The sequence below is a fragment of the Pelophylax lessonae genome (genome assembly GCF_965119305.1).
Source record: "Pelophylax lessonae genome assembly, chromosome: 8".
Lineage (NCBI taxonomy): Eukaryota > Metazoa > Chordata > Amphibia > Anura > Ranidae > Pelophylax > Pelophylax lessonae.
Window position 1 is genome coordinate 52598779 of NC_138775.1, and position 26382 is coordinate 52625160.

The window sequence follows — 26382 nt, forward strand, 5'->3', positions numbered from 1 at the left end:
ATGGCAATGTTGGATTTGGATGGTGATGGGCAGGTTGACTTCATGGAGTTCATTGAATTCATAACGGACATCACCACTGAGCTCCAAAACATGTACCTGAAAAACATCCGAAAATACAAAAGGTAAATTGCTGAAAAAGAGAAGCGAGTGTTATAAATGTGAGTATATAGGAAAGCAAAAGCAGCAAACACAGCTTATAATAATTTTATTCGTTTTGGAGAGACAGGAGGGAGGTAGATTAAGGGACACTTTTGGATAACAAGTAATGGGTTGTGAAAAGTCTGCTGCTAGCCAATCAATAACACAACTGGCAACAAAAGGATAACGCTTCTAAGAATTTAATTTATTATTTACAGTTCAGTCCTAATCTAAAGAATTGCTTCACTGAATCTCACATTTTGAAGCAGAAAACACCCAACTAAAATAAAGGTTGCACACTTGTAAAAAAAACATATTACACCAGAAATACCCTAGGCTACGTTCTGCTGTATAGCAGACAGGGAGAGGTGCCATTATGCATAAAGGCACCCCAATGTATCATAAAAACACCAGCACCTTTTGTTTCACTGGGGTCAGGAACTTCTTTCCCCATGTTTCTTGCAGGTACAAAGCTCATTCAAATGAAGGGGTCCATGTACCCTCGAAGAGTGCATACAAATGCTCCAAACAAGTTTGAACCTAGAGTTATTGGCATTAATAAGGACAGCAAGTCTTTAAAGAATATTTTACCCAAATAACAAACATTTTATATCTTGCAACCTATCAGACCTGAATTTGTTTTTATATCTTGCAGCCTATCAGACCTGAATTTGTTTTTATATCTTGCAGCCTATCAGACCTGAATGAGTTTTTATGTTTTTAAGCATGTATAGAAAATATCTATTGGTCTTGCAAGAAGGGTGGTGTCATTGTAATTTCCTGTGAGCTGAACTAAAATCATAAACAAGGTTATAAACTACAAATCCCCTGAACCCCACATAAAGGAGATGAAGAGAAAAAGACACATTTGAAATTCAGCCTGTGTTACAAACATAGATACAAAGGGCGAGTATAGCCACTCTAGGACAGGCTGTCATATTCACAAGATTATCAGGTGAGCATAAAAGAAAAGAAGCCTGAAAATCAATAAATAATGCAGCTACCTCATCTAAGGACTGTTAAACTTCAATACATTGCATTTTTGTGTTTGGATTTAGAAACACTTTAATTTCCCCTAGCAACTTCTAATTCAAACGTATTGCAAAGTAAAGCCTTCTGAAATTTGCTTGTCACATTCCATAACAAATTAAAAAAATAATGGGGTTATTCTTCATTACAGGACTTCATTCTAAGCTGCATATAACAGTTTGATGCTTGTAGCCATCATTAGTACAGAACATGGAAAAATAGCTTTTATAGAGTAGAGCTTGAAGAACAAGGAGAAAGCACACAAAAGTGGGTCAAAAGGAACCAAAAAGCCTTCCACTAAACTAGCACAGTAAAGCCTTCTTAAACTGGCCATACAAAGACCGTAACTGGCAAAATGAGAAAAAAACAAACAGGTTCTTCCATCCACACGAATTAGGTAAATTAAATAATTTCCCCAGTTCATGCTGATTAAGGTAAATTTTCCAGTGTCCCCCAATGTCAATCAAATGAGCAACATCTGTCGACTGTGGACTGCCAAACACAAATTGAATTTCAATCAGTATATGGTCAGCTTTAACTGAAAGATAACAACCTGTCTCATTCTATCTCCAACCTCAAAAATGTACAGCAGCACTTGTAATGCATATGCTGTATCTCAACATCACAATAAAATGCAATTTACTCCTTATAGACCAATACCAGTCTATTCTGATGCCAGGCATTCAAGAGACAGCAATAAAAAAAGACCTGATATTGATAAAAAAAAAAAATTAAAAATACTACTGTATAATATAGATTTTTTATTCTGATTTTGCTGAATATGCTTTAAAGTAAGGATAGACCAATATGTTTTTTTCAGGGCCGATACCGATATTTTGGTTACAACGTATCGGTATCGGCCGATTTGGGCCGATATTTTGTACATTTAAAGTTTTGAAAAATAAAGACAATTTATGACACAAATCTGGTACTGAACATGTTCATTTTTGTTTAATACTTAATGGCTGGCTGGCTGGCACCCTGTGGTGGGTGGCTGGATGACTGGCTGGCACCCTGTGGTGGGTGGCTGGCTGGCACCCTGTGGTGGGTGGCTGGTTCCCTGTGGTGGGTGGCTGGCTGGCTGGCACCCTGTGGTGGGTGGCTGGCTGGCACCCTGTGGTGGATGGCTGGCTGGCTCCCTGTGGTGGGTGGCTGGCTGGCTGGCACCCTGTGGTGGGTAGCTGGCTGGCACCCTGTGGTGGATGGCTGGCTGTCTGGCACATTGTGGTGGGTGGGTGGCTAGCTGGCACCCTGTGGTAGGTGGCTGGCTGGCTGGTACAGGGCCTGTGGGCGGCTGGCTGGTAAAGTGCCTGTGGCTGGCTGGTACAGGGCCTGTGGGTAGCTGGCTGTCTGGCACCCTGTCTGTGGGTGGCTGGCTGTCTGGCACCCTGTGGTGGGTGGCTGGCTGTCTGGCACCCTGTGGTGGGTGGCTAGCTGGCTGGCACCCTGTGGTGGGTGGGTGGCTGGCACAGGGGCTGTGGGTGGCTGGCTGGTACATGGCCTGTGGGTGGGTGGCTGGCTGGTACAGTGCCTGTGGGTGGCTGGTTCGCTGGTATAGTGCCTTTGGCTGACTGGCTTGTACAGGGCCTGTGGATGTGGGTGGCTGGCTGGCACCGGGCTGTGGTGGGTGGGTGTATGGCTGTGATACACTCCTGCGAGACTAGTCCCGAATCCAGACGAGGCTGTTTAAGGCGAGGGAGGTGGCCTAAGACGGCAGAATGACGCCACAAAAATATCGGCAACATCGGCCAGTTCCGGGGCCAATACCATTTTATTGGGAAAAGTGCATATCGGCCACCGATATATCGGCCTTGCGGATAATGATGGATGTAGGGATAGATGTGCGCTCTTATGCTTTTGAATTTGGAACTGCCAGAAACACTAGCAAGACCTACCATCATGAACCTTCTGAAAGCACTTTTCCATTAAGCAATCTATCCTATTTGCTACCTAATAGATGAACCTCACAGTAGCAAATCACGAGTCACTCTCCCACAGAGCTACAAACCCTACTTCTTTCTCAAGGAAAAAGTAAAGACCCTTCTTGGATCCACCACAAATAAAAAAATGAGGACATATTCCTGCATTACTATAAGGGTCTTTAGGATTAATAGCTGCCAGTCCACATTTAAAACAGACCTGTCATCGCCTTATACAGTGCCTGGAAAAAGTATCCACATTTTGTGATGTTACAACCAAAAACGTATTTGTATTTTTTTCAAATTTGATGGGACAGACCAACACAAAGTGGCACATAATTGTGAAGTGGAAGGAAAATGATAAATGGTTTTCAACATTTTTTACAAATAAATATCTGAAAAGTGTAGCGTGCCTTTGTATTCAGCCCCCTTTACTCTGATACCCCTAACTAAAATCTAGTGGAACCAATTGCCTTCAGAAGTCACCTAATTAGCAAATTGAGTCCACTTGTGTGTAATTTAATCTAAGTATAAATACAGCTGTTCAGTGAAGCCCTAAGAGATTTATTAGAGAACCTTGGCGAACAAACAGCATCATGAAGGCTAAGGAACTCACCAGACAGGTCAGGGATGAAGTTGTGGAGAAGTTAAAGCAGGGTTAAGTTATAAATAAATGTCCCAAGCTTTGAACATCTCACAGAGCACTGTTCAATCCATCATCCGAAAATGGAAAGAGTATGGCACAACTGTAAACATACCAAGACATGGCCATCCACCTAAACTGACAGGCTGGGCAAGGAGAGTATTAATCAGAGAAGCAGCTAAGAGGTCCATGGTAAATCTGGAGGAGCTGCAGGGATCCACAGCTCAGGTGGGAGACTCTGTCCATAGGACAACTATTAGTCGTGCATTCCACAAATCTGGCCTTTATGGAAGAGTGGCAAGAAAAAAGCCATAAGAAGTCCCATTTGCAGTTTGCGAGAAGCCATGTGGGGTACACAGCAAACATGTGGAAGAAGGTGCTCTGGACAGATGAGACCAAAATTTAACTTTTTGACCTAAAAGCAAAACGCTATGTGTGAGGAATAACTAACACTGCACATCACCCTGAACACACCATCCCCAACGTGAAACATGGTGGTGGAAGCATCATGTTTTGGGGGTGCTTTTCTTCAGCAGGGACAGGGAATATAGCCAGAGTTGATGGGAAGATGGATGGAGCCAAATACCGGGCAGTCCTAGAAGAAAACCTGTTAGAGTATGAAAAAGACTTGAGACTGGTGCGGAGGTTCGTGGAAAGCTGGTAAAGACATACCCAGAAAGACTTGCAGCTCTAATTGCAGGGAAAGGTGGTTCTACAAAGTATTGACTTATGTGCCACTTTGTGTTGGTCTATCACATATAATCTTAATAAAATAAATTTACGTTTTTGGTTGTAACATGACAAAATGTGGAAAATTTTAAGGGGAATGAATACTTTTTCAAGGCACTGTTTATTTCAAGGTCATAGGTATAGCAACATTGTTACAAAAACGTTTTCTAGGTCATGTTAGGCACTATTAATGGTGGTAAAATGTGAAATTCCCCATCTGCTGGGGAGTCTCCTTATCCTAATGCAGAGGGTTCACTATCCCTTCAACTCTAAGATTTCATTAGACCCTGGAGCTTTTAAAGGTGGTTTAGGGAAATCCCCAATTTGTTGAGGCTCTTACTTATACAAAATGCAGGTGATTTCCTATCCCTACAGTTCTAAGATTGTATGCGAGCCTGAAGCTTTTTAAAGGTGGTATAATGGAAAATTCCCTATTTGCTTGCCCCTTCCCCCTTTTACGAGAGGTCTTCAAAATGTTTCCACACTTTCATATTTTCGTTGGAAACTGAGGGGGGAAGGAGTAGTAATTAGTCATGTCTGAGAGTGTCGTGTGACTAGTCTGTCTGGCAAGCCGGCTGACCTTACAGTTTAGTATAAGAGTTGTCACGCTGTAGTTAAGATGGCTGCAAAACATATAAAAAAAAGTGTGGAAACCTTTTGAAGAACCCTCGTACTAATGCAGAGAGTTCCCAATTTTCTCAGCTCTAAGATTCTGTGAAAGCCTAAAGCTTTTTAACCACTTAAGCCCCGGAGGATTTGGCTGCTCAAAGACCAGGGCCTATTTTGCGATTCGGTGTGACTTTAATGGACAATTGCACGGTTGTGCGACGCTGTACCCAAATTAAATTGATGTCCTTTTTTTCCCACAAACAGGGCTTTCTTTTGGTGGTATTTGATCACCTGTGCGAATTTTATTTTTTGCACTATAAACAAAAAATGAGCGTCAATTTTCAAAAAATAAAATTTTTTTCACATTTTTTAATATTCAATTCCCCCCAAAAAAATGTAAAAACCAAAATGTTTTAACATTTTAGGCCAATTTGTTTTCTGCTACATATTTTTGGTAAAAAAAATCAAAATAAGCGTATTTTGATTGGTTTACGCAAAAGTTATTGCGTTTACTAACTACGGGAAAGATTTATGTCATTTTTATTGTTTTTTTTTAAACTAGTAATGGTGGCGATCTGCGATTTTTTTTGCGTGACTGCGACATTGCGGCGGACAGATCGGACCCCTGACTAACATTTTTGACACTTTTGGGGATATCAGTGACATTACTACAGTAATCAGTGCTATACATATGCACTGTTACTGTAATAATGACACTGGCAGGAAGGGGTTAACTTTATTAGTGATCAAGGGGCTAAGTGTGTCCCTAGGGGTGTAATTCTAACTGTCAAGGGGCGTGGCTTGTGATGTAACCACAGAGACATACGATCCTACATAGCAGGATCGTATAGTCTCTGCAGTCACACTAGGAAAAATGACAGGCGACTTTGTTTACATTAGCCGCCTGCCTTTCTCCCTCTCCAGCGGGAGATCGCGAGTGGCTGGCGGACATCGGAGCCTCACTCGCGTGGGGATGGCCGTGAACAAGCGGGGGCGGGAGCGTGCCTCCGACGGCGCGCGCTCGCCCCCTACAGGCTCCTGGGCGAGCGACGTAGTACTACGTTGGTTTGCCCAGGAGAGGCTGACTGCCGCAGTAAATATACTGTGGGCGGTCAGCATGTGGTTAAAGGTGGTATAATGGGAAATTCCCCATCTGTTGGGGCTCTTCCTTATACTAATGCAAATGTTTCCCTGTTCCTTCAGCTCCAAAATGCATGAGAGTCTGGAGTTTTAGGTTCACTCAATATTGCTAATTGGAGTCCCTTTTTAAGTAAGCCCTAACGTGTTGTAATTTGAAATCCACCAGGAATAGAAGACTTGGCCTGCCACAGCTTGGCTGTCAAGTACAAAAGAAAAGTCATTATAGGTCTATTATCAAGTCACACGGTTGCTGTGGTGCTAAATCTTTCAGCCTGTAAATCTTTAAGACATGCTTATGTTTCCCATCAGGCTATAAATGATTCAGGGGAACATGAGCTAGAATCAGACAGCACATTTGTGACACAGGTTCTGTGCAAACACATACAATCATGACTTCAATTTGTGCAGACATTTTATAGGATTATTTAGATAGGAAAATTAGGTTATTATTGGTTAAGTAACTACACTAAATTAACCTAAAAACAGCTTCATGACTTTTGAAGGAATACATGAGTGCTTTTGTATTTTTAAATAAATTGAGTTATTTCGTAAAATGTCATACTTAGCTTTATTAGATAGTCTGCCTAACTGGAGATTCAGATGTCACAGAACCTCTAGATGACACCAGAACAATGTCCTGGTAGAGCTGGTGACTGCTAATGCAGGCTGGACTGATGTAAAGTGCTGAGATGGTAAAATCTTGACAAAGCTCTAGTGAGGCAACACCAAACTGGTGCAGCTCAATGGTAGGTAATATCTTAACGTAGTCACAGAATTACAAGGTAGGATGCGTTGTCAAGATCAGAAAACAGGTAACTGACTGGAGATATTGAAATAATAGCTATGTGGCAAGGTAGTCAAAGTTCAGTCCAGTATACAAACGCTAGTTACAGGATATGTATAATCAAGAAATGAGCTTGAGATGGATTTCAGATACTTCAGAGACACATACTGTAGACCTAGACATTGCTTAAAACTAGGACATATTAGAAATTGGATGCATTTTTATAACATCAGCATTTTAATAGCAATACAAATGATAACTATTTTGGCAATCCAGCCAAAAGCTTACTAGAAAAATGTTGTGTGTGCAGCCTATCTGCTGGCCATCATTTTCAACAACCTCCTGGATTCCTGGCATGCTCTGTGCCTTCTCCTATGCTCATTTCTTTTTTTTTTCAATCAATAAATTTTTATTGGTTTCATCAAAAAAGACAATAACAACGAAGTTACATCAACTGGATGTAGAAAACGGTGGTAGAAACAGGGTAGTGGAGCTTCATTTCAAAGATTGTCATTAAAATATTACAATAGTAGATGACAATAGTAAATATATAAGCAAGAGAAAACATATACATAGGAGAAAATATATATTTAATGGTGGAACTATGGTTCAAACTTCCAAATGGGAAGAGAAGGGAAGGGGTAGCTCCCGCCCACCAGGCCCAGAGCCCCAAGGGGAACAATGTCGCCGAGTCGGGTGGCGAAGCCACCCCCCTGCACGGGCAGCATTGTACAAAACATAGTCATTTATTGAGTAAAAAATTGCTAAATAATTACTGTGGTCTATAAGGCCACGCCAACCAGGCTTTTTTAAATTTGTGGTAGGATAAGTTATTCAGAGAAAGAGCTTTTTCTAGTTTATAATTCTCATTCACTAAATGTATAGTTTCAGAAATGTTTGGCGTTTCAATGGTTCTCCATTTACGCACTATTGAAGTTCTGGCAGCTAGGAGGAGGCGAAGAATTATTTGTCGGAAATTGGGTGGATAGTTTTCTAAGTTGAGGTTCAAAAGGGCCAATTCTGGTCTAGGTGGGGATAACATACCCGTGGTGGACGATATACATTTAAATATGGCATTCCAAAAGCTTGTTAAAGATAGGCATTCCCAAAGGATATATTGAAGTGTGCCAATTTTTCCGCACTCTCTCCAACAAAGTGGTGATATAGCTGGGTTCATTTTAGACAGTCTATATGGTGTGAAGTACCACCTGTTGGTAATTTTTGTCATCATCTCCCAGTGGCTAGTGCAATGTGACAATTTATGAGTGGAGATGAGTGCTTTTTGCCACTGTTTAAGAGTGAAAGATAGGTTTAGTGATTCCTCCCATGCTCATTTCTTTTGATTTACATATCCCATGGTACCTTGTTGCCTTCAAGCAGAGATTTGTGTACTGATTTTTCCTCCTAAAGCTCATGCTCTCAGAAATCAGAACTCCTACTTGCAGGGCATAGAAAAAAGTGTCACTGCAATCAAGGAAGTAAATGTGATTCTTCAAAAAGTACGTTTTCAAACTTTAAGATCATTCATATTAACAGGAGTAGGTTAGTTTGTCACACTGGCTGTACTGAAAGAAAAAAGTTCAGTGCTAGCATGAGGAAGAGGGGAGTAGGAGACTGGTTAAGAATTGGAGTGAAAGTGGGCCATACTGTGACAAGACCCGTATTCAGGGTCTAGCTGAACTTTGCCAGGTTATTACAAGGTAGCTTGCTTCCAAGGGAGTCTTTCCTAAATATCATTCTAACAGCTATAAAGATCCACCTGTGCAGAAGTACTCTTTTCTTGAGGAATACAATGAACAAGAAAACTTTCTTTCCTATAAGGCACATGTGTCAAACACAAGGCCCAAAAAAATCCGGCCCTCCATGCCAATTCATGTGGCCCTTGCACCTCTCCTGCAGCTACAGCAACCCACTTGTTTCTGCCTCTAACTTGTCTTACCTTGAACTCCTTCTACAACCCCCTTGCCTGGTCTCAGTATTCAGCAGACTCCAGCAGCTGACTCCAGCCGTCCTCTGGTCCTCCTCCAGACCCTTCCCAGCTCTGCCCCTAGCTTTGTCCTGGCAGCAGCACAAAGTAAGGGGTTGCCCTGTGATGAGGGGGGTCTTGACTTCTGATGGGGCAGGCTGTTGACATCCGATGTAAAGAGGGATAGGGTGCTCTGGACATCTAGTCTTACAGATACAACTGGCCCTTTGAAGGCAAACATAATGCTAATGTGGGCCATGATGAAATTAAGTTTGACACTCCTGCTCTATGGGATTATAGCACTTGTAATATCAGAAAATAGATATTAGAAGGTAGTCGAAAGTGTAAGCAAAATTTAACTTCCCCCATGCATCTTTGGAGGTCCCCCAGTTCCAGCTTGTTAATGTCTGATTGTCTCTCTCTCTCTCCTCTCTAAGGGACCAGACGTATAATGTTTATGGCAGCCTTTCTCAACAAGGGTTTCTCAAAAGGTCAGTTGGGGTTCCTTGATCAGTGCAGGATTCGTCTACCATCTGATGGTGCCTATACAGTCCCAAAGCTGACTTCAATGGTCAATAGCAAGCTGCATGGGACCAGATAACTAACTATGTATACTAATGAACTTTTAATTTGTTTGTAAGAGGGACATTTTCCCACTGCCATCAATATAAATAAATACCATTGTAGGGGGCCCTTCTCTAATGCTCAACAATGTAAAGGGACTTTTCTTCACTGGCTACCAATGTAAGCGGGACTTCTCCCAGCCCCAGCAATAAAGGTTGCATTTCTTTACTGATCACTAATGTAAAGGTCCACCTCTTGCTAAATATCAGGGGTTCCCTAGGCTAGAAAATTATTTCAAGAGTTCTTCTGGGGTATAAAGGTTGAAACAAAATTTTAGAGGTACTACCCTTAGGACATGTGATCACTTATGCAATGAATTCTCATTATCCCCCAAGCAGTTTTATCAATACCTCCATCTCAGGCATGCATTACAAACCCAAGCACAAAAACTTGATGTAACAGTATCTAGTTCAGCGTTAGTGAATGAGATTTTGCAATCTGGTGTTCATAAAGGTTTGCTTTCCCATGTATACCTGGTACTGTTGTCCTGTACTCAAAATCACACTTTGTTGAAATGCAGGGCTCAGTGGGTGGTTGACATAGGACACATTCACGGAGAGCAATGGGACATGGCCTTAGAATCAATTCCAGTTACGTCTCTATTAGCTTCACAAAACCTCTCACAGTTGTTTATTCTCCATAGAGCCTACCGCACGCCCGCTAATTTATTTTATTGGGGTAGGAGAGATACACCACTATGCCCTAAATGTAACGTGCATAGGGACGACTTTATACACATGATTTGGCGATGCCCATAGCTTACTCGGCACTGGACTGAGGTCCTACAGACCATTTCTACACTTGCTCAAGTACCTGTACCTCTTACTCCATTGGTGTGCCTACTTTAGGCAAGAGATGCTGAAATGTAACTACCGGGTATTTATATTATGATAATTAGAACTGTCAAGACCATAGAACAGTGGGCTGATTCTCTCAACATCTGCTACTGATGCATTGTAACAGCTAAAACCTCAGCAAAGTAAATATTGCATGCCTGGCTCTTCATTTTTTCTTTTAAGCCAACTCTTTATATCAATAAAATATATCAAGGATATCTTGGAGTTTTTAGGCATTATATAAAAAACACATAAATATCTTCCTTAAGGCCTCATGCCCAGTGCTGCTGTTACACCCACATTTTTGTGAGTTTGGGTGTTTTTTTTCTGCCCTAAACTCCCCTAATGTTATCATATTTGTCCATGCACACATGGACATTTTTAGCAGTTTAGCAGGGGAGTTTAGAGAATGTAACGCCAGAGAGAGCTGAATACTTAACAGCTTAAGGGCTCATGTATGCACAGACAAGGTTGACTATTGGCCGCAGGAAAATGCAAAACAGGGAAATATCGCGCTACGATTTTGCCGCAATTTTGCTGCGTTTTGCGGCTGGTGGTCAAAATATTCCTATCCTGAACGTGATTCTTCGGCATTCAAGAAAGGGAGGTTGAACCTCTCCTAACCGCAGCAGCTTCTAAACTCCTGTAAAAGCCACTGGCTTTTACAGAGTTGAGTTTGAAGGCTGTAGCAAAAAAAAACACCAAAAGCTCCTAAATTCAAGTTTAAAAAAAAAAAAAAAAACAGCAACACCAGTATATACGCTGATCCCAAGACACTTCATCTGAATAGGAACAGTCCTATGCAAGTAAATCCTCATTCACTACGCTGCTGCAGCTCTCCTAAAGTGATTGTGAAGTCTAATTTAAAAAAAAATAAAAATAACAAACATGGGTATACTTACCTACTCTGTTACAGTGAATTTGCACAGAGTGGCCCAGATCCTCCTCTTCTTGGGTCCCTCTTTGGGCTCTCGTGGGCCCCTCCCTCCTTTTCTATGCCCCCACAGCAAACAGTCAAAGCTCAGTGTGTTCATTCAGACATGGAGCAGCGGCTCCGACCCGCCTCCCTTCTATTGTAATTGGCTGACTGACTTTGATTGACAGTAGCAGGAGCCAATGGCGCCACGATGCTGTCTCGGCCAATGAGGACGGGAGTCCCAGACAGCCGAGACATTCCTACAACATCGAGGTGCAGACACTCTCCACACTCAGGTTACTATGACAACCCATTTTTGAGGCATTTCGAAGTGCCTATCTGATGCTGACTATGTGAACTTCATTACTTCTGGTCTGGTCCCGTTAAGATGGGCACTCAGGGAGGGGGGTCACATCTTATAAAAAGCTTCTGTCCAGGATATGGCCTGAAGAAGACATGACCTGAAGAAGGAGGCCACGCCTCCGAAACGCGCTGTCATAGCAACCTGAGTGTGGAGACTGTCTGCACCCACCTGCTTCTATATTGTGGCCAGTGTCCAACAGCTAGAAATGTTGTAATGGTGCGCAATGAAAACCTGTGACTTATGTGTAACTAAAACGGCAGCCTTCATCCACACGTTGGAATGTTTACAATATTTTGGCAATTTTTTTGCATTTTGCCAAGGCACCCCTGAAGAAACCTTGAGGCACCCTGGTTGAAAAAAGCTGGTTTAAATAACTATAATAATCTTTCTTGAGTATATTATTACCACACATAGGCAACATGATTCGTTTTTATTATCACTGTAGTCTTGCGGGGGGGGGGGGGTTCAGATTCCACGACACATATTCTTCATGGAGATTGTAGGTTCTGCCTGTGTTTGTGTATATATACTTCTGGTACCCCACCATGCTTCTGCAACCCAAATGCATGCTAATAGTTTAATTTACCCACTAGACATTAATCCTAGTGTGTATCTCTGTGTGATCTAGAAACATTTGACTGTAAGCTCCTTTGTAGGAAAGAACTGAATATTTTTAGAATCTCTTTTAAATGTTGCAGAATTCTCAGCACTATATAAATGAATAAAGTAAAAAAAAAGATTTAGTGCTATAGAAACGCATGTCTCAGACTTGGCATCCTTTAAAGTTCTCTTCGGATTCATCAGGGTTTTGGTGACATTTGAAACTCAGTGGCTCAGTTATTCCCTTCTAATTGTATTTGATGGAATGCTGCTCCCTATTAATCTGAAAACTCATTTGCAGTCCTTGAACATCAATAAAGTGTCTGCTCAGTGGATAATTGACTTGTCATGAAGAATACGCTTCCATTACAGAAAGCAAATTTGTCACTAACACACAAAACAGAACATAAACCTATAGCTGATCTATAATATTAAAGATATTTCACTACTTGTCCAAGTGGCTGCTTCAGATCAAACAAGTGTCAGGAACATACACCAGCATGTATAACCACATAGGTACTCTTAGAATGGATTAGGGTGGCTGAGTTATCCATGTGGTTATAAATGCTGGGGTATGACACTTAAAAGAACTGAAAAGAGTAGGTAGAAAGGAGCGCCAGGTGTCCAGTAATTACAAAATTGAATGTGAGTTTGAAGGCGTTTATTAGAAATTGCAACAAGTAAGACTAGTAGGCTTGTCATACTAGTTACGATTTCTAAAAAAACTCCTTTAAACTCACCTTCCATTATGCATATACAGGACACCAGGCGCTCGTTTCTACCTAATCTTCCCATTTCACATGTGGATACAACCATAAGGCCATACCGAGACCCAGGCCCCAAAAAAGGGCTACCCATCACCTACTTTCAAGTTGGGCATAAACCTATGGAAGAGAAGTTTTTCATCTCGCACTTTCTCACCACCCACTCACAACCAGTGACTGATTGAGTCAGTCCCGTGTGGTCTCCAATACTAGTGAGCTACTTATTAGATCTAAGGAAGCCATTAGTGGTGTAATTTCAGCAGCATTAAAAAACGATTTTAGTTAAATATTTCTAACTGCTACCAATACCGTAGCCTGGATGAATGAGAACCTTCACAAACATTTGTCTGAATAGATGAAACACATAAATCCATTGACCAATGTACTCAAGTTGCTATACATGGCCTAACCTTGAAAAGCAATTCTAGTTCTATTTTCGTTTGTTGGACAAGAATCGAGTTATAGGGATTCCCTTGTATTCTTTTCAGTTGTATGAACCTCTTGTTAGTCCACAGAGTCTTTACAATATACAGTATTAGATTGTGCTTTTTTCTTTGGAGAAAGAAAATTATCAAGCCCATATGTGCAACATTAACATCTGGACTCGGAAGAATATTACAGTGTGTACCAATAAAAGAGACATTTGGAATTGCCATAACTTTTCATTGCTACACAATGTTAATTGTAAAAATGGTAATATTGAAACAGTTTATTTATGAATGGAGAAAGTTGAAGACTTCATTTGTGCAGGAGTCACAACAGGTGCTCCTGGCACACAGAGAAGGACCCAAAGTACAGTTCTGCAATTACACCATGGGGAATTGGTGTGGCGCATGGGGGGATGGCCTGGTACAATTTTAAGTGTGAAGGTGCATTTGACTCACTCCATGTGACAGTTATGGGCCAGACACCAAGCACATGGGGACAGTCTTTAGCCCTGCATAAGCTACGATCTAAGCGACTCATAGTTTTCTTGCTGTTCCCAACAACACAGTTGGGATTCTTTGGCATTGCAACAGGTTCACTTTAATGATTTGCTAACACAGAAACTAAGCACATAGCACTGGCATACAATTGGCTGGGTTATAAAAGCTGTGCTGTTATTATTCTGCTTTTCAAGGCTCCAACTTTTCTTTGAAACTGAATTTTTTTCAGCTAGAGACAAGGCGGATGAGTTCAGTAGGGGAGCGGCCTCCTATCTCTTCTGTAATTACTGGTCATGAGGTTAATGTAGATCATAATGATCAGTACTTACAAATTGCAATGAAATATTCTTAACAGATGAGAGTTTTTTATAGAATCACTACAGGGAGAAACTCCAGATGTGAGCCTCGAAATTTGCAGAAGTTTTACACCATCTAATTAGGGATCTATAAATTCTGCATTTCCACAGAGCAGAGCCTACAACCTCAAGGTCGACTTTGGAAATTAGTCAATCAAGCCAAAAATATTCAAACTTTTACTGGCCACAGACTGCAATCCTAGCAAGCTTCCTTATGAAACATCTCTTCAACTGTTGTCTGACTTGAGTCACTAACCATCAAAAGTACAGGGATAAGGACTAACACCAAGCAACAGGCAACAATGGCTACCTTCATACTCTTATGAGTCATGTCAAGAATGTACGTAGCTTTAAAATGTTCCTGAGGAATACATAGACTTCTTTTAGCTATCCTAAATGTAGAAGAATATAATAAAATATTCCTGTGCTTAAAATGAATGCCTATTTTTATAGACTGTATAGCTAGCCTGTGTGGTGTGGGATTACCAAACTATCCTGAACCTGTTCTAGCTCTTACAGACCTATTTCACTCCTCACATCAGACTTGAAACTTTTCTGAACCTGTTCTTGTGCCCAAAAAGGCATCTCATTAGCTTCAGAGGGAAAAGTAAAATTAAAAAAATGAATGTACATCATGTACATACTGTATGGAAAAACAGAAAAAGAAAGGACACTAAATCAAATGAATTAAAGGAGTTGTAAAGGCAGACGTTTTTTGCATTCTATGCATTAGGATAAAAAGCCTTCTGTGTGCAGCAGCCACCTTCAGCCCCCTTAACACTTAACTGAGGTCCCTCTCTGTCCAGCGATGTCAATGAGTGTCTCAGCTGACCAAGATTCTCCTTCCTGATTGGCTGAGACACAACAGCGGTGCCATTGGCTCCCGCTGCTGTCAATCAAAGTCAGCTAGCCAATCAGGGGAGAAAGGGGCGGGCTGGGTCAGGGCTCTGTGTCTGAATGGACACAGGGAGCTGTAACTCAGCTCGGGTGCCCCCATAGCAAGCTGCTTGCTGTGGGGGCACTGAACAGGAGGGAGGGGCCAGGATCACAGAAGAGGGACCTGAGAAGAGGAGTATCTGGGCTGCTCTCTGCAAATCTACTGCAACAGGGCAGGTAAGTATAACATGTTTGTTATTTTTATAGGAAAAATACTTTACAATCATTTTAAGCTACCTAACTAAGCTATAAAAAAAAAAACACACACCCTCTAAAAAAAGGGAAATAAAGAGAGCATCCTTTGCATCTAAACCCATGAACAAAATTTGATATGTTGAACTTACCAATCCACAGATGTGATGGATGTATTTGATTTCTTTTTTAAGTCTTCTCCATTTTCTTACCTTGTAATCCTTCCAGTAAAACACTTCCTGTGCTAAAGTGACAACAATCCCTGTACTGTCTCTATGAAGGAGCTTTGTTTTTACCATAGGACAGGAGTACAGAAACCTTTCTTCCTCCCATCTCCATAACTTAAGGGGAGGTTTGAGTAGTTTTAGTGGGGAAACTGGGCTGAGCTGATATTTCTTGAGATAAGTTACACGCTCATTCATTTCTGGCATGATCAGCATGTATATAATTACTTTGTACAAACAGATATAACAAAATGCTTTTAATGGTATATTTAATAGACCAAAGGAGGGCATGTTGTAAGGGTTACTTATATTTTAATGAGTAATAACCACTTTAAAAAATCAACCAAAGAAAATGTCCCAAATGCTGCACACCAACATGGCTGACAGTTACTTCAGTAAAATCAGCCGCAGCCTTGCTTTGTCTAGGCCACGCCCCCTAATGACCTTCATGACTAAGCCTTGTGGGCGGCGAGAAATATGTCAGGGGCGTAACCTGGCTACTTTCATTCAAATGACTGTCAGGCACGTTGGTGTGCGACGTCCGGGACATTTTCTTTGCTGGATTTAGTGCACTAAAGGCGCTTTTCCATTGAATGGAACTGAACGGTTCGGCTCGCTTTTGTGCTTTTCCACTGCATGGTACCGCATGGTACGGTGTAGGAACGGTTCGGTACGGTACGGTACGGCGGCGCTTTTTCTACTACATGGAACCGAACGGTACAGCTCGCTTAAACAGTACCACCTCAGTTGTGGTTCCAAGAGGGCTGTACCGGTACCATATCCCACAATCCTTTGCATGCAGCCTTGACTGTTTGTCACTACTAGCCACTAATTGGTCAGAGAATCGTTGTTATCCCACCCACTTACTTTAGTACTACTTTAGTGGAAAAGCAAACCATACCAAACCGTACCGAACTGTTCCAACACCGTACCATGCGGTACCATGCAGTGAAAAACCAAACCGGGCCAAGCAGGGCCAAGTGGAGCTGAGCCGGTACTTGCAGTGGAAAAGTGCCATATATCAGTATAGGCTGTCCCGAGCCAGCTAGCCAGCCCCCACGATGCAAGTCACTGGATTGGGATGAAGGATCCTGAAACGGCACCTGAAGCATTTTCAGAAATTGTTCCACTGCCAGATTTGTGATTTTATCTTTGATTGGTTTAGGTTTTGAAGGCTCACCACCATGATCTCCCAGCTATCTCCACACACAGAACACAGCTTTACCTTAAAGCTTACCTTTTTCAAATATTGAATAGAGCGAAGAAGGGTTAGAGCCTAGCTATGACATGTCTTATTGCCATGTGTCACCACTTCCTGTCTTTTTGGTGTACGTCAGGCAGCACAGGAACTGGGGGGAACACACACATTGCTAATAACCAATGGTTCTAATCTTTCACAACTCTATCCAAAGTTTAAAAAGTTTTGGCTGGAGTTAAAGATAAGGTTTTTTTTTTTTTTTTCCAATAAAAAGCTTTATTGCAAGAATTGTCAATTACAAACATTAGCTTTGCATGAGATAAGGTATTACTGAGACCTATTTATTTCATTGTAGTAGGTCAATGAGAGTGGCAAACAAAAATACTTGAGAGACCAACATTTTTTATTGTTTATTTGTTCAACTGGTTAAACCAAGAAGAGCACATAACAGCTAACTCATTTTAGGGGCCTAAAACTTCCCCATGACCTATTACAATTGGATTTATAAATTCAGGTGAACCTCCTCTTCTGTGGAGTCCCCATTTGTGGTGAGCTGCTGAACACAAGCCTTCAGGCTCTAATGATAATTTAATTTGCCTTTTGATAACCTGTAAACATTTGTGTCCAGCTCCCCTACACCCATCATTCTTGGACTATATATTTAACTGTCTCCTTTAGTTTTTGGTGTTACTTTTATGAGTTGATGTTAATATTATCAGTTGTCTCTTTTTTAAAATAGTTTTTGAGTTTCAATTTTTTTTTTTTCAGACCTCCCAAGTTTGGGGCCCAAACCCGGGCAGAGAAAGCAATTGTTACCATGATTAAGGTCTTTTATAAGTATGCGGGTAAGGGAGGTAATCCCCTCTCCCTGGAGACAAAGGAGCTGCGACAGTTGCTAAGAAAAGAGATGCCAACACTATATCCTGTAAGATTGTTATTTTTATCATTATTATAACATATAATGCTACCGCTGTTTGGTGTTCAGCAACAGAAACTAGACTAAGGCAGGCCATACACGGTTCGAATCTCAGCTGGAACCAGCCAAGATTTAAACCGTTAATGGGCAGGTGTTAAGTTGATCTATCGATTGGCTTGGGTACAACCAGCCTTCCGGATTTTCTTACAATTATCACTGTCTTCTCCCAACAGGGACGGCTTCCCCCCGCCCCCACCCGCTGGGAACAGACAATAGCTCGGCAGGAGGGATTCCCTTGTCAGCTCTACCCATGGTTGTAGGAAAGAAATTTGTATCAAAATGCCTTTCAGTACAGGAGAGGAGCCTGTACAACTATACAGAGCTCAGACTTGAAACTAAGGCTGGCCATACTTTATAGAATTTTCTTGTACTATGTTCCTTTAGATTTACCAAAACCCCAAAAATATAGACGTGGGCACAGCCCCGTATGGTTCCGATTCCCCTTGCTGCTCCGGCCCTGCCACAGAGCTTCTGGCTTCCCTCCTCTCCTCTCCTCTCCTGCCGGCTGCTGCTGCAGGCACAAGGGGGAATGTTTCAGGATGGAGAGCATGTCATTTACAGGCCCCTTTATTTTCTGAATAAACACAGTGATTGATCAGTACTAATCACTCATTGTATTAATTCATAACTGAAGCATAGTAAACTATGTTTACTATACTTTAGTTTGTGAAGGAACAGGAAGCCATTCAGCACAAAGCACTTTCCAGCCGAGGCTACATGTGTGTTTGAGCTTTGGGGTGCACATCCTAATGCAATATGCATATAATATGAAGTCAACCCTAAACAACACTTTTAATTTTTATGCAGTCAGACAGGCCATTGCACTACATAGCTGAAAGCAGATCTAAAGGAAATTATATAAGAAAAATGTTTAATGTATGACCAGCTTAGTTCCCTATTTTTCAAAGCAATTTACTGCAAATAAAGCTTTCAGAAACTCATGAGAAAAATTCTGAACAAAAAAATATATAGAGAAATCGTCCTATAGCATTTTTTCAGGTTAATTTTATAGCCTCAACTTTCCGATAGATGGGCTGCCTTTGCTAGTCTCCTTCAAAAGGTGTAACTTTCCTGCCTTTGCCTGGCTTGTCCTCTTGGTCATAGGCATGGCATAAGCATGCAACTTGTGAAAGTCAAAAAATGTAAGTCAGCCTTTATCATTATACTTGTTCCATAGCTCCCAACAGTCCCTGATTTCGAAGGGACTGTCCCTGATTTGGAACAAAGTCCCTCTTTCCTCCTCATTTGTCTCCGATTTTGGTCTGATCTATATAATTGCATATAAAATGCATGTTTTTCATCTCTCAAAAAGTGTTTCCCAGTGCTAAACCTTTCATCCAGTTTCTAAATGGTTGCATTTATACATTTCAAAGGCCAGTTTAAAGAGGTTGTACACTCGTTCAAAAAAATTTTTTTTTTCCTTACAACCTGCAAGAGAAAGACATAATGAGCTAGTATGCTCATTATGAAATACTTACCTTAGAACGAGCCCCCGCCGTGCCGCTCTCTTACCTGTATGACGAGCGACATGTTCAGTCGCCCGTCTTCCGGGATTGCGGCATCCGGCCATCTGATTGGCCGGAGCCGCGGTGACGTCACTCCCGCGCACGCGCACGGAAGCCGACGGTCACGGCACGGGGCTCTGAAGGAACGGCACGATCAGCCGTTCCTTCAGAGCGCATGCGCCAGTGACGTCACTGGCTGCATTAAAGGTAAATATCTCCTAAACCGTACATGTTTAGGAGATATTTACAGTACCTATAGGTAAGCCTTATCATAGGCTTACCTATAGGTACAACTTCCTGAGGAGGGTTTACTTCCTCTTTAAAGGAAGAGTAGTGGTAAAAAAAAAAAAAACACTTATGGGTTTAACAAATCATTTTATGTATAATTCTCTATTAAGGGGGCATAGCAGAGGGTGTGTCCTATGTCTACTTACTTTTGCTAATAGGTGTTCCTCATTCCCATGTCAACAAGTTGGAAGGCATGTTGTTCCAGACCAGTGAAAGTATTGAAGCCAAAGTCATATTAGCCAAGCATTTTCAGAAGGATGAGTCAGCAATTACAGTCTACTTATTTTTATCATTACAAAAGGGAATTTCAATGTGATAACGTCTCTTATGTGGCATCTCATGTCACGTGCCCTCGTCTGTCAAGTGTCATCACCACCAGCCATGGTGAATGATTTCGACCAAAATAAATTGGCACTTAAGTATTCACAGCATATTTAAAGCAGAACATCACCCTAAAGGGGGAAGTTATGCTTTATGTCCTCCACCCCCCCAACACTTTTGGGCATTTGTAGATACCTGCTACTACTTCATGTTGAGCCGCCTAGGCGATTTCACGAGGGCTGTGGGACCATTCATATAGCACAGCACAGCTCAAGCATGCGCAGTGCAAACCTGGCTTGAAGTCACAAAGATTTACAGCCGGCTTTGCACACTAAACATGCCAGTGCCAGGGACCAGAAGACCAAAAAAAATGTCTCAGGAGAGGATAGCACTGGGTCTCTGGACCGGTAAGTGTCTTTTTATAAAAAGACAGTATTTGTAGCTGCTGACTTCAAATTATTTTCAAACAGCCTGAAGATCCTCTTTAATCTGTACATACTAAATGTGTCAAGTAAACATTCTTTAGTACATTGCTGGTAGGTATAATTAAATGAGCCAATGTCCAGTATATTAAAAAATGATATTTTGTGCTGTGTCTTCAGGAAACAAACAACATTTTCTATTGAACATTGCAAACGATATACTAGATTAAATTAATCTGTAGATCTTCTGTTATTTATGGAAGAAATTTAAGAACCAAGTAATTAATCTGCCAAGAAATAAAAGTTAATTTTATTTTGAAAAATATAAATGACCGATAGCTTTGCCACAGCTTTAATTTAATTGGTCAATGACAAATTCTATAAACTCGATAATAATTTTACCATATTGCCCAAACAGAAATTAAAGAGACCCGTCTCTTCTTTCTTTTGGTGGCATTTAATGGCCACTGTTTTTTTTGTTTTTTTTTTTGTCAGTGTGAGATGGAGATGTACTGGTTATTGCACAGATGTGCAGGATAAGGGACAGAAATAAATCCCTTGATTTACCTGTTTCCCAAAACACTTACATTCTATGCATGCTGTGAACAATAACTGTCAGCAGGAGTCAAGTCCTGGAAAAAAAAAGTGTGGGAACTCACCCAAGATCCCCCCGACTCAAAAATAAAAAAGTGTGTGTGTGTGTGTATATATATATATATATATATATATATATATCTTTTGAGGAGCGAGGGCCACTTTAGCGACTTGGTAACCAGTCGCGGCCACAATAGGTACTGCTGGCTGATACTGCTGGCTTGTATTGTTGGCGGGTACTACTGGTGGGTACTGTTGGTTTGAATTGCTGGCAGGTACTATTGGTGGGTACTACTGGCTGGTACTGCTGGCTTGTATTGCTGGTGGCCTGGCGGGTACTGCTGGCTGGTACTGCTGGCTTATATTGCTGGCGGGTACTGCTGGTGGGTACTTCTGGCTTGTATTGCTTACGGGTACTGCTGGCGGGTACTTCTGGTGGGTACTGCTAGCTTGTATTGCTGGCTGGTACTGCAGGCTGGTTTCTGACCATCAGTGTGCAGGAAGCATGCATCTGCAGTAGAGAGCAGAGCGGGTGCTTCCTGTATCTCTCCTGTGCCCCTTCACAAGCGGAGTACATTTGGTATTACTCCACCTGTTACAGGAGACGGCACTATACAGGAAGCATCGGTTCCGCTTAGTCTAGTGCCGACTCAGTTCTTTCACACTGATATTCGGGGATGGCGGGTTGGGAACCCCCAATCTGGGCTTACCGACCTGCCATCCCAGAGCAGAAGGTGGCGCCAGGATTCCGTTGGGGGGGCACCAGGACGCGGCTTCTAATGGGAACAGCGTTCCTGCTGTGGAAAAAGTACAGGAACGCCGTTCCCATGCGTTCCTGTACGACTCGAGCCCTGACTGTCACAGTTGCTTATGCTCTCAATAAAAGTCATCAAATAGCTGGTGGCATAACTGATCACATATGCAGCACCGTGGCAACTACAGATCAAACAGAGACTAAGATGGCAGCTTCCTTGGCTATAAAGGCCAGGAGGGTTTAGTTCAACTTTAATATAACTCTCAGAGACACTGGATGCAAATTACATGTACAGAAGAACAGGGGAAGGTGAAAGGGTTAAAAAAAAAACAGACTCACAATCAATCACCCACCCTGAATCTGCTGCAGCTGCTGATCCGGAAATAATGAATGATTTATTTATTTCATTAGTTCCTCTTTCCTCCCCTTAATCAGTTGTAAGAGGAAGGGGCAGGCTCTCACATATTAGCACTGCACTGTTTGCATCTGCGATCGCTGTGATGGGTCATCAGAATGATCACATGGTACACAGCCACATGGATTGGCTCTGTACACTGTGTCTGTAAACCAGGCATCTGATGATGGCTCGGTATGTGGCTATTAGTGGACACATTGATCATTCGTGGGTGAGATCACCAATTGGCGGCCACCTCACTTGTTTGTTGTTTGTTTCAGCAGCTCTGTAGGGACAAAAGTGAGGAGGAGTCAGTGAGCAGCAGGGGTGCTGAGGTATCTGACACACCTGGAAGTGTCATATTCTGAAGATTTTACTGGTGCTTTAAGCTCTGTAAATGAGTGACAACTGAACTCACTTGAGGTAGGACAGGTAAGAAGGGTCACACTAGGTAGAAGCAAAAGAGCCTCCCACCATGAGCACTGTACTTGAGGGGAATGTCAGGGCCGCTGATAAAGCAGTACAACCGGTCCTGTTGTATCAGGCTCTATCAGCTCAGCAGGGGGCCGAATATTAAAGCAGGGCTTTTCTAAATTACACCACCGCTTCTACTGTACTTGCTTAGAGGGGTGTATATAATTACATTTTCCTGGGTCCCTTTGTTGATCTGATGGTGAGACCAGTGGAGGGATTTTCAGCAACATGTACTTACATTGCCTTCCCTGGTGGAGTGATCTTGTGATGCTCCTCTCAGATTTCCATCCTCAAGTGCCAAGAAATGTGAGGCAGGCGGCAGCAGGAGGCTGACATAGGGGTGAATATCTGATTCTGGATAGAATCCTCTCATTGTCCCACTATGATAACATGCAGGCAGCAAGCAGCAGGCAGCAAGCAGCAAGCAGCAGGCAGCAGGCGCTCTTTAATAGCTCCGTCACCATTTGGCATATGGCTTTTGGGTGCTGACTTTGTTAACTTATTGGTCATAAGTTAACAAAGGCAGCACCCAACAGCCATGGGCACCTTCTGACTTCTGCTTGTGTGTTATAATGTTGATGATCATGACCTTCTGTGCTTTGTGTTATCATAAAGCTCTTTTTACATGGGGCAGAATTCCGACTGCTCAGTGGGGGATCTGTCCAGGAGAGGGCCACAAGGGCTGGGCCAGGGGTGGGATTGAGCAATAGAGTCAAAGGGGGGCCCAACAGGTAGGGGGCCCCATGATTTCTAAAGGGGGACCTGGGGGATGTAGCTGAGGTTGGAGCCTTTCCTACCTCCACACTGCCCCAACCAACTCTTCACTGTGAAGGACTAAGCTGTCAAACTGACAGCTTTATCCAGCAGACTACACTGGGAAAGGCAGCTCTTCATAAATGATCAGTGGCACTCTCCTGTGTACTACAGGTGATCATTCCATATCAGGAGCTCTACCACCTGATAAACAAAGCACAATGGGCCACCTGCGCAAGTGCAAGTGAAAATCTGCTGATTACATTAAGAGATCTGCTCTCCCACTGCAATCCGCAGGGCTGAGCTGTCAGTGTGAAAAGTATCATTTTAAAGGAAAGCTGATGTTGCAGTCTTCATACAAGATACAGTAGTCATATGTCATTGCCGTTTGGCCACTTGCACACAGGGCCATCTAGGTGCAGCGTGTTCCTCCTGACATTTTAGTGTGCTCGAGAGGGACAGGTGCAGCATCCAGCCCCATCCATTCTCTCCTGGGTGTGCTAAAATACAGGAAGGGATTTCCCTCACCTAGACGACCGAATGTGCAAGGGGCCTTATATGTAAAGTGTAGACAAAAAAAAAAATATTAGCCCCTTATTTTCTTTCAAATAATTCGTTTTTAGGGATCTTTTAAACCAGTGGCTGCGTTATAACATTATGCCACAGCCACTGTTGTGCGCTAGGAAGGGACTGGTAGAGATGCATCATTTATGATGTACAGTATTGCACAGTTTACGGGGTTTTTTTTTCTTTTCTTTTTTTTTCACAAAGTGATTCATCTTTATTCAGTGCAGCAGATTGTAATGCACTGAAACATGCTGCGCTGAAAAGTACAGCATATCCAATACCTTTTCAACATACATCACTGCAGGGCAGTGATGTGAGCTGCAATGAACTAATAAAACATAAGGCAAATTTCCTTTTCTACTGTATACTTTGGGACTGCATTGGGAAAGGCTGAACAGTGCAACCCAACGCCTATTATAATTTTTATTATTATTATACAGGATTTATATAGCACCAACAGTTTGCATAGCGCTTCACAATATAAGGGAGACAGTACAATACAGTTCAATACAATATGGTGTAGATAGGCCCCTCAATTTCACCCCATCTCCCTTTTTTAAGAATTTTTTTTCTGTTCTATTGTAAAACTTTCAAATTACATTTGTTTTTTAGCTCTAAATTAAAAAGTGCTTTGTACTGAAAAACATAAACCTAGAACCTTTATAACTTGGAAAGATCCCAAAATATAATTTGCACCTTTGATGAGTTATAACCTACTTTCATATCCAAAAGAACAAGATGTGCTTTAAATAATCATGGTGGGAACCTGGCTCTGTTTCCCTATTCTCATTATGAGCACAGCAGTTCAATGGTAAGCACATTTGCCTTGTGCTACTGGGGCCATCAGTTTGAATCCCAACCAGGACACTAGCTACATAAAGTTTGCATGTTCCCCCAGTGCTTTCGTGAGTTTACTTCCACACTCCAAAGACATGCTGGTAGGTTAATTAGCTCCTGTCTAAATTGGCCCTAGTTGTGTGCTTGTAAGATAGAGACCTAAGCTTGTAAGCTCCTCAAGGGAAGGAACCAATGTGAATGTACAGCACTGCATAAATTGACGGCGCTTGTAAGAACTAAACTATGACTAAATCAGATTTGTCTTCGCATCGCAACGCCTCCCTCCATCCTGCTTGGTTCTCCATGGACTAAAATGTGGCAACCCTTGGTGGACATCAGCTCTCATTTCAGCACTCTGCACCAGACCAGATACTGTATGTTTGGGTGTGCAAGCTCCACCTGTCTCAACTCAGAGGTAGGATAGGGGGTTGCACATTTTAGCATACTCCCCTTGATTGCCATAGAACCTTGTTCCACCATGTATAATACATGTATTTTAAGGAGTCACCATCATTAGATACATAATTCCTAAACAGCCAAATGACACATATGTAAACTGGTCCGTCTTACATAAGACTTGTGATTGCCAATCTTGTGATTCTCAGAAGCTAGCTGGGTGACACTGTTATTTTCTGTGGTGTTTCTGTGCAAGTGCCTTATTTCCCAGTTATCTTACCATTTTATTTTTTATTCTTTAGTGTTTAGAAGGCAACAATCAATTCAAGGAAATCCTTCAAAACATGGACAGGAGACACCCTGGTCAAGTTGACTTCAAAGAGTTCATGTCCTTGGTGGCAAACTTTGCCGTAGCCGTCGAGTCTTCCTTTGTTAACGAGCTTGATTCAGATGATGACGAACTTGACGAATTTTAAATGTGTGTTTCCTGTCTGAGCACTTTCAGTCAGTCTGTTCTACTAAAGTGTGATGTGCACTGTAAGTGTATCTAAACCCAAAAACAAAAGAATTATATTCTTGCAGCTCAACAGTCCTTAGATAAGGTGCCAGTATTTGTTTTCTTTTTCTCCTTTATTTTTACCTGGTTCCAATAATTTTACAGTTTATTTTTATTTTTTTTTACCTGGTGCTGCCAGTGATACGCTTCCAGTCTTAGGATGACAACACTCAGTATACTGTATCAGGACAACATAAACAGGATAGGACTACAGGAATCTGTAGATTCACTTCTTCATATAATAGAGGGGCATAGTTCTGCAGTCCCTCAAATAGTGGTAAAGGATAAAGGTTTTTTTTTTTTTTTTTTTTTTTACCTTAATGCATTTTCTGCATTAAGGTAAAAAAAAAAAAAAAAACATTTTATGTGCAGCTCCTTGCTGCCCCCCTAAAAACGTATCTTAGCCAATCTCGATCCAGTACTGTGCCCAAGAGCAGCAGCTCTGCCTTCTATCTCCCTCCTCACTGAATACAGTCAATCAAATCCTGTGAGGTGGGAGCAGGGAGGCAGGGCCAAGCAGCACTGTGTGTGCCAATGGATGCAGCTCAGGATCAAGCCTGCATGAGTACCCCTAAATAGCAAGTGGCTTGCTATTTGGCACTCAAAAGGCAAGAAGAACCAGGAATGCCGAAAGGGGACCGCAGGAAAGAAG

General features: G+C 42.0%; 1 protein-coding gene across 1 annotated transcript; it reads left to right on the plus strand.

The window, feature by feature from the left end:
- LOC309561127 (protein S100-Z-like) lies at nt 1-25704 on the plus strand (the record flags this gene model as incomplete). Its single annotated transcript, XM_082264871.1, has 3 exons — nt 1-122; nt 17662-17818; nt 25477-25704. The coding sequence occupies 3 exons, from the start codon at nt 1-3 to the stop codon at nt 25648-25650; spliced, it is 453 nt and encodes a 150-aa protein (XP_082120997.1). The 3' UTR covers nt 25651-25704.
- Between the last annotated feature and the right edge of the window lie 678 nt (nt 25705-26382).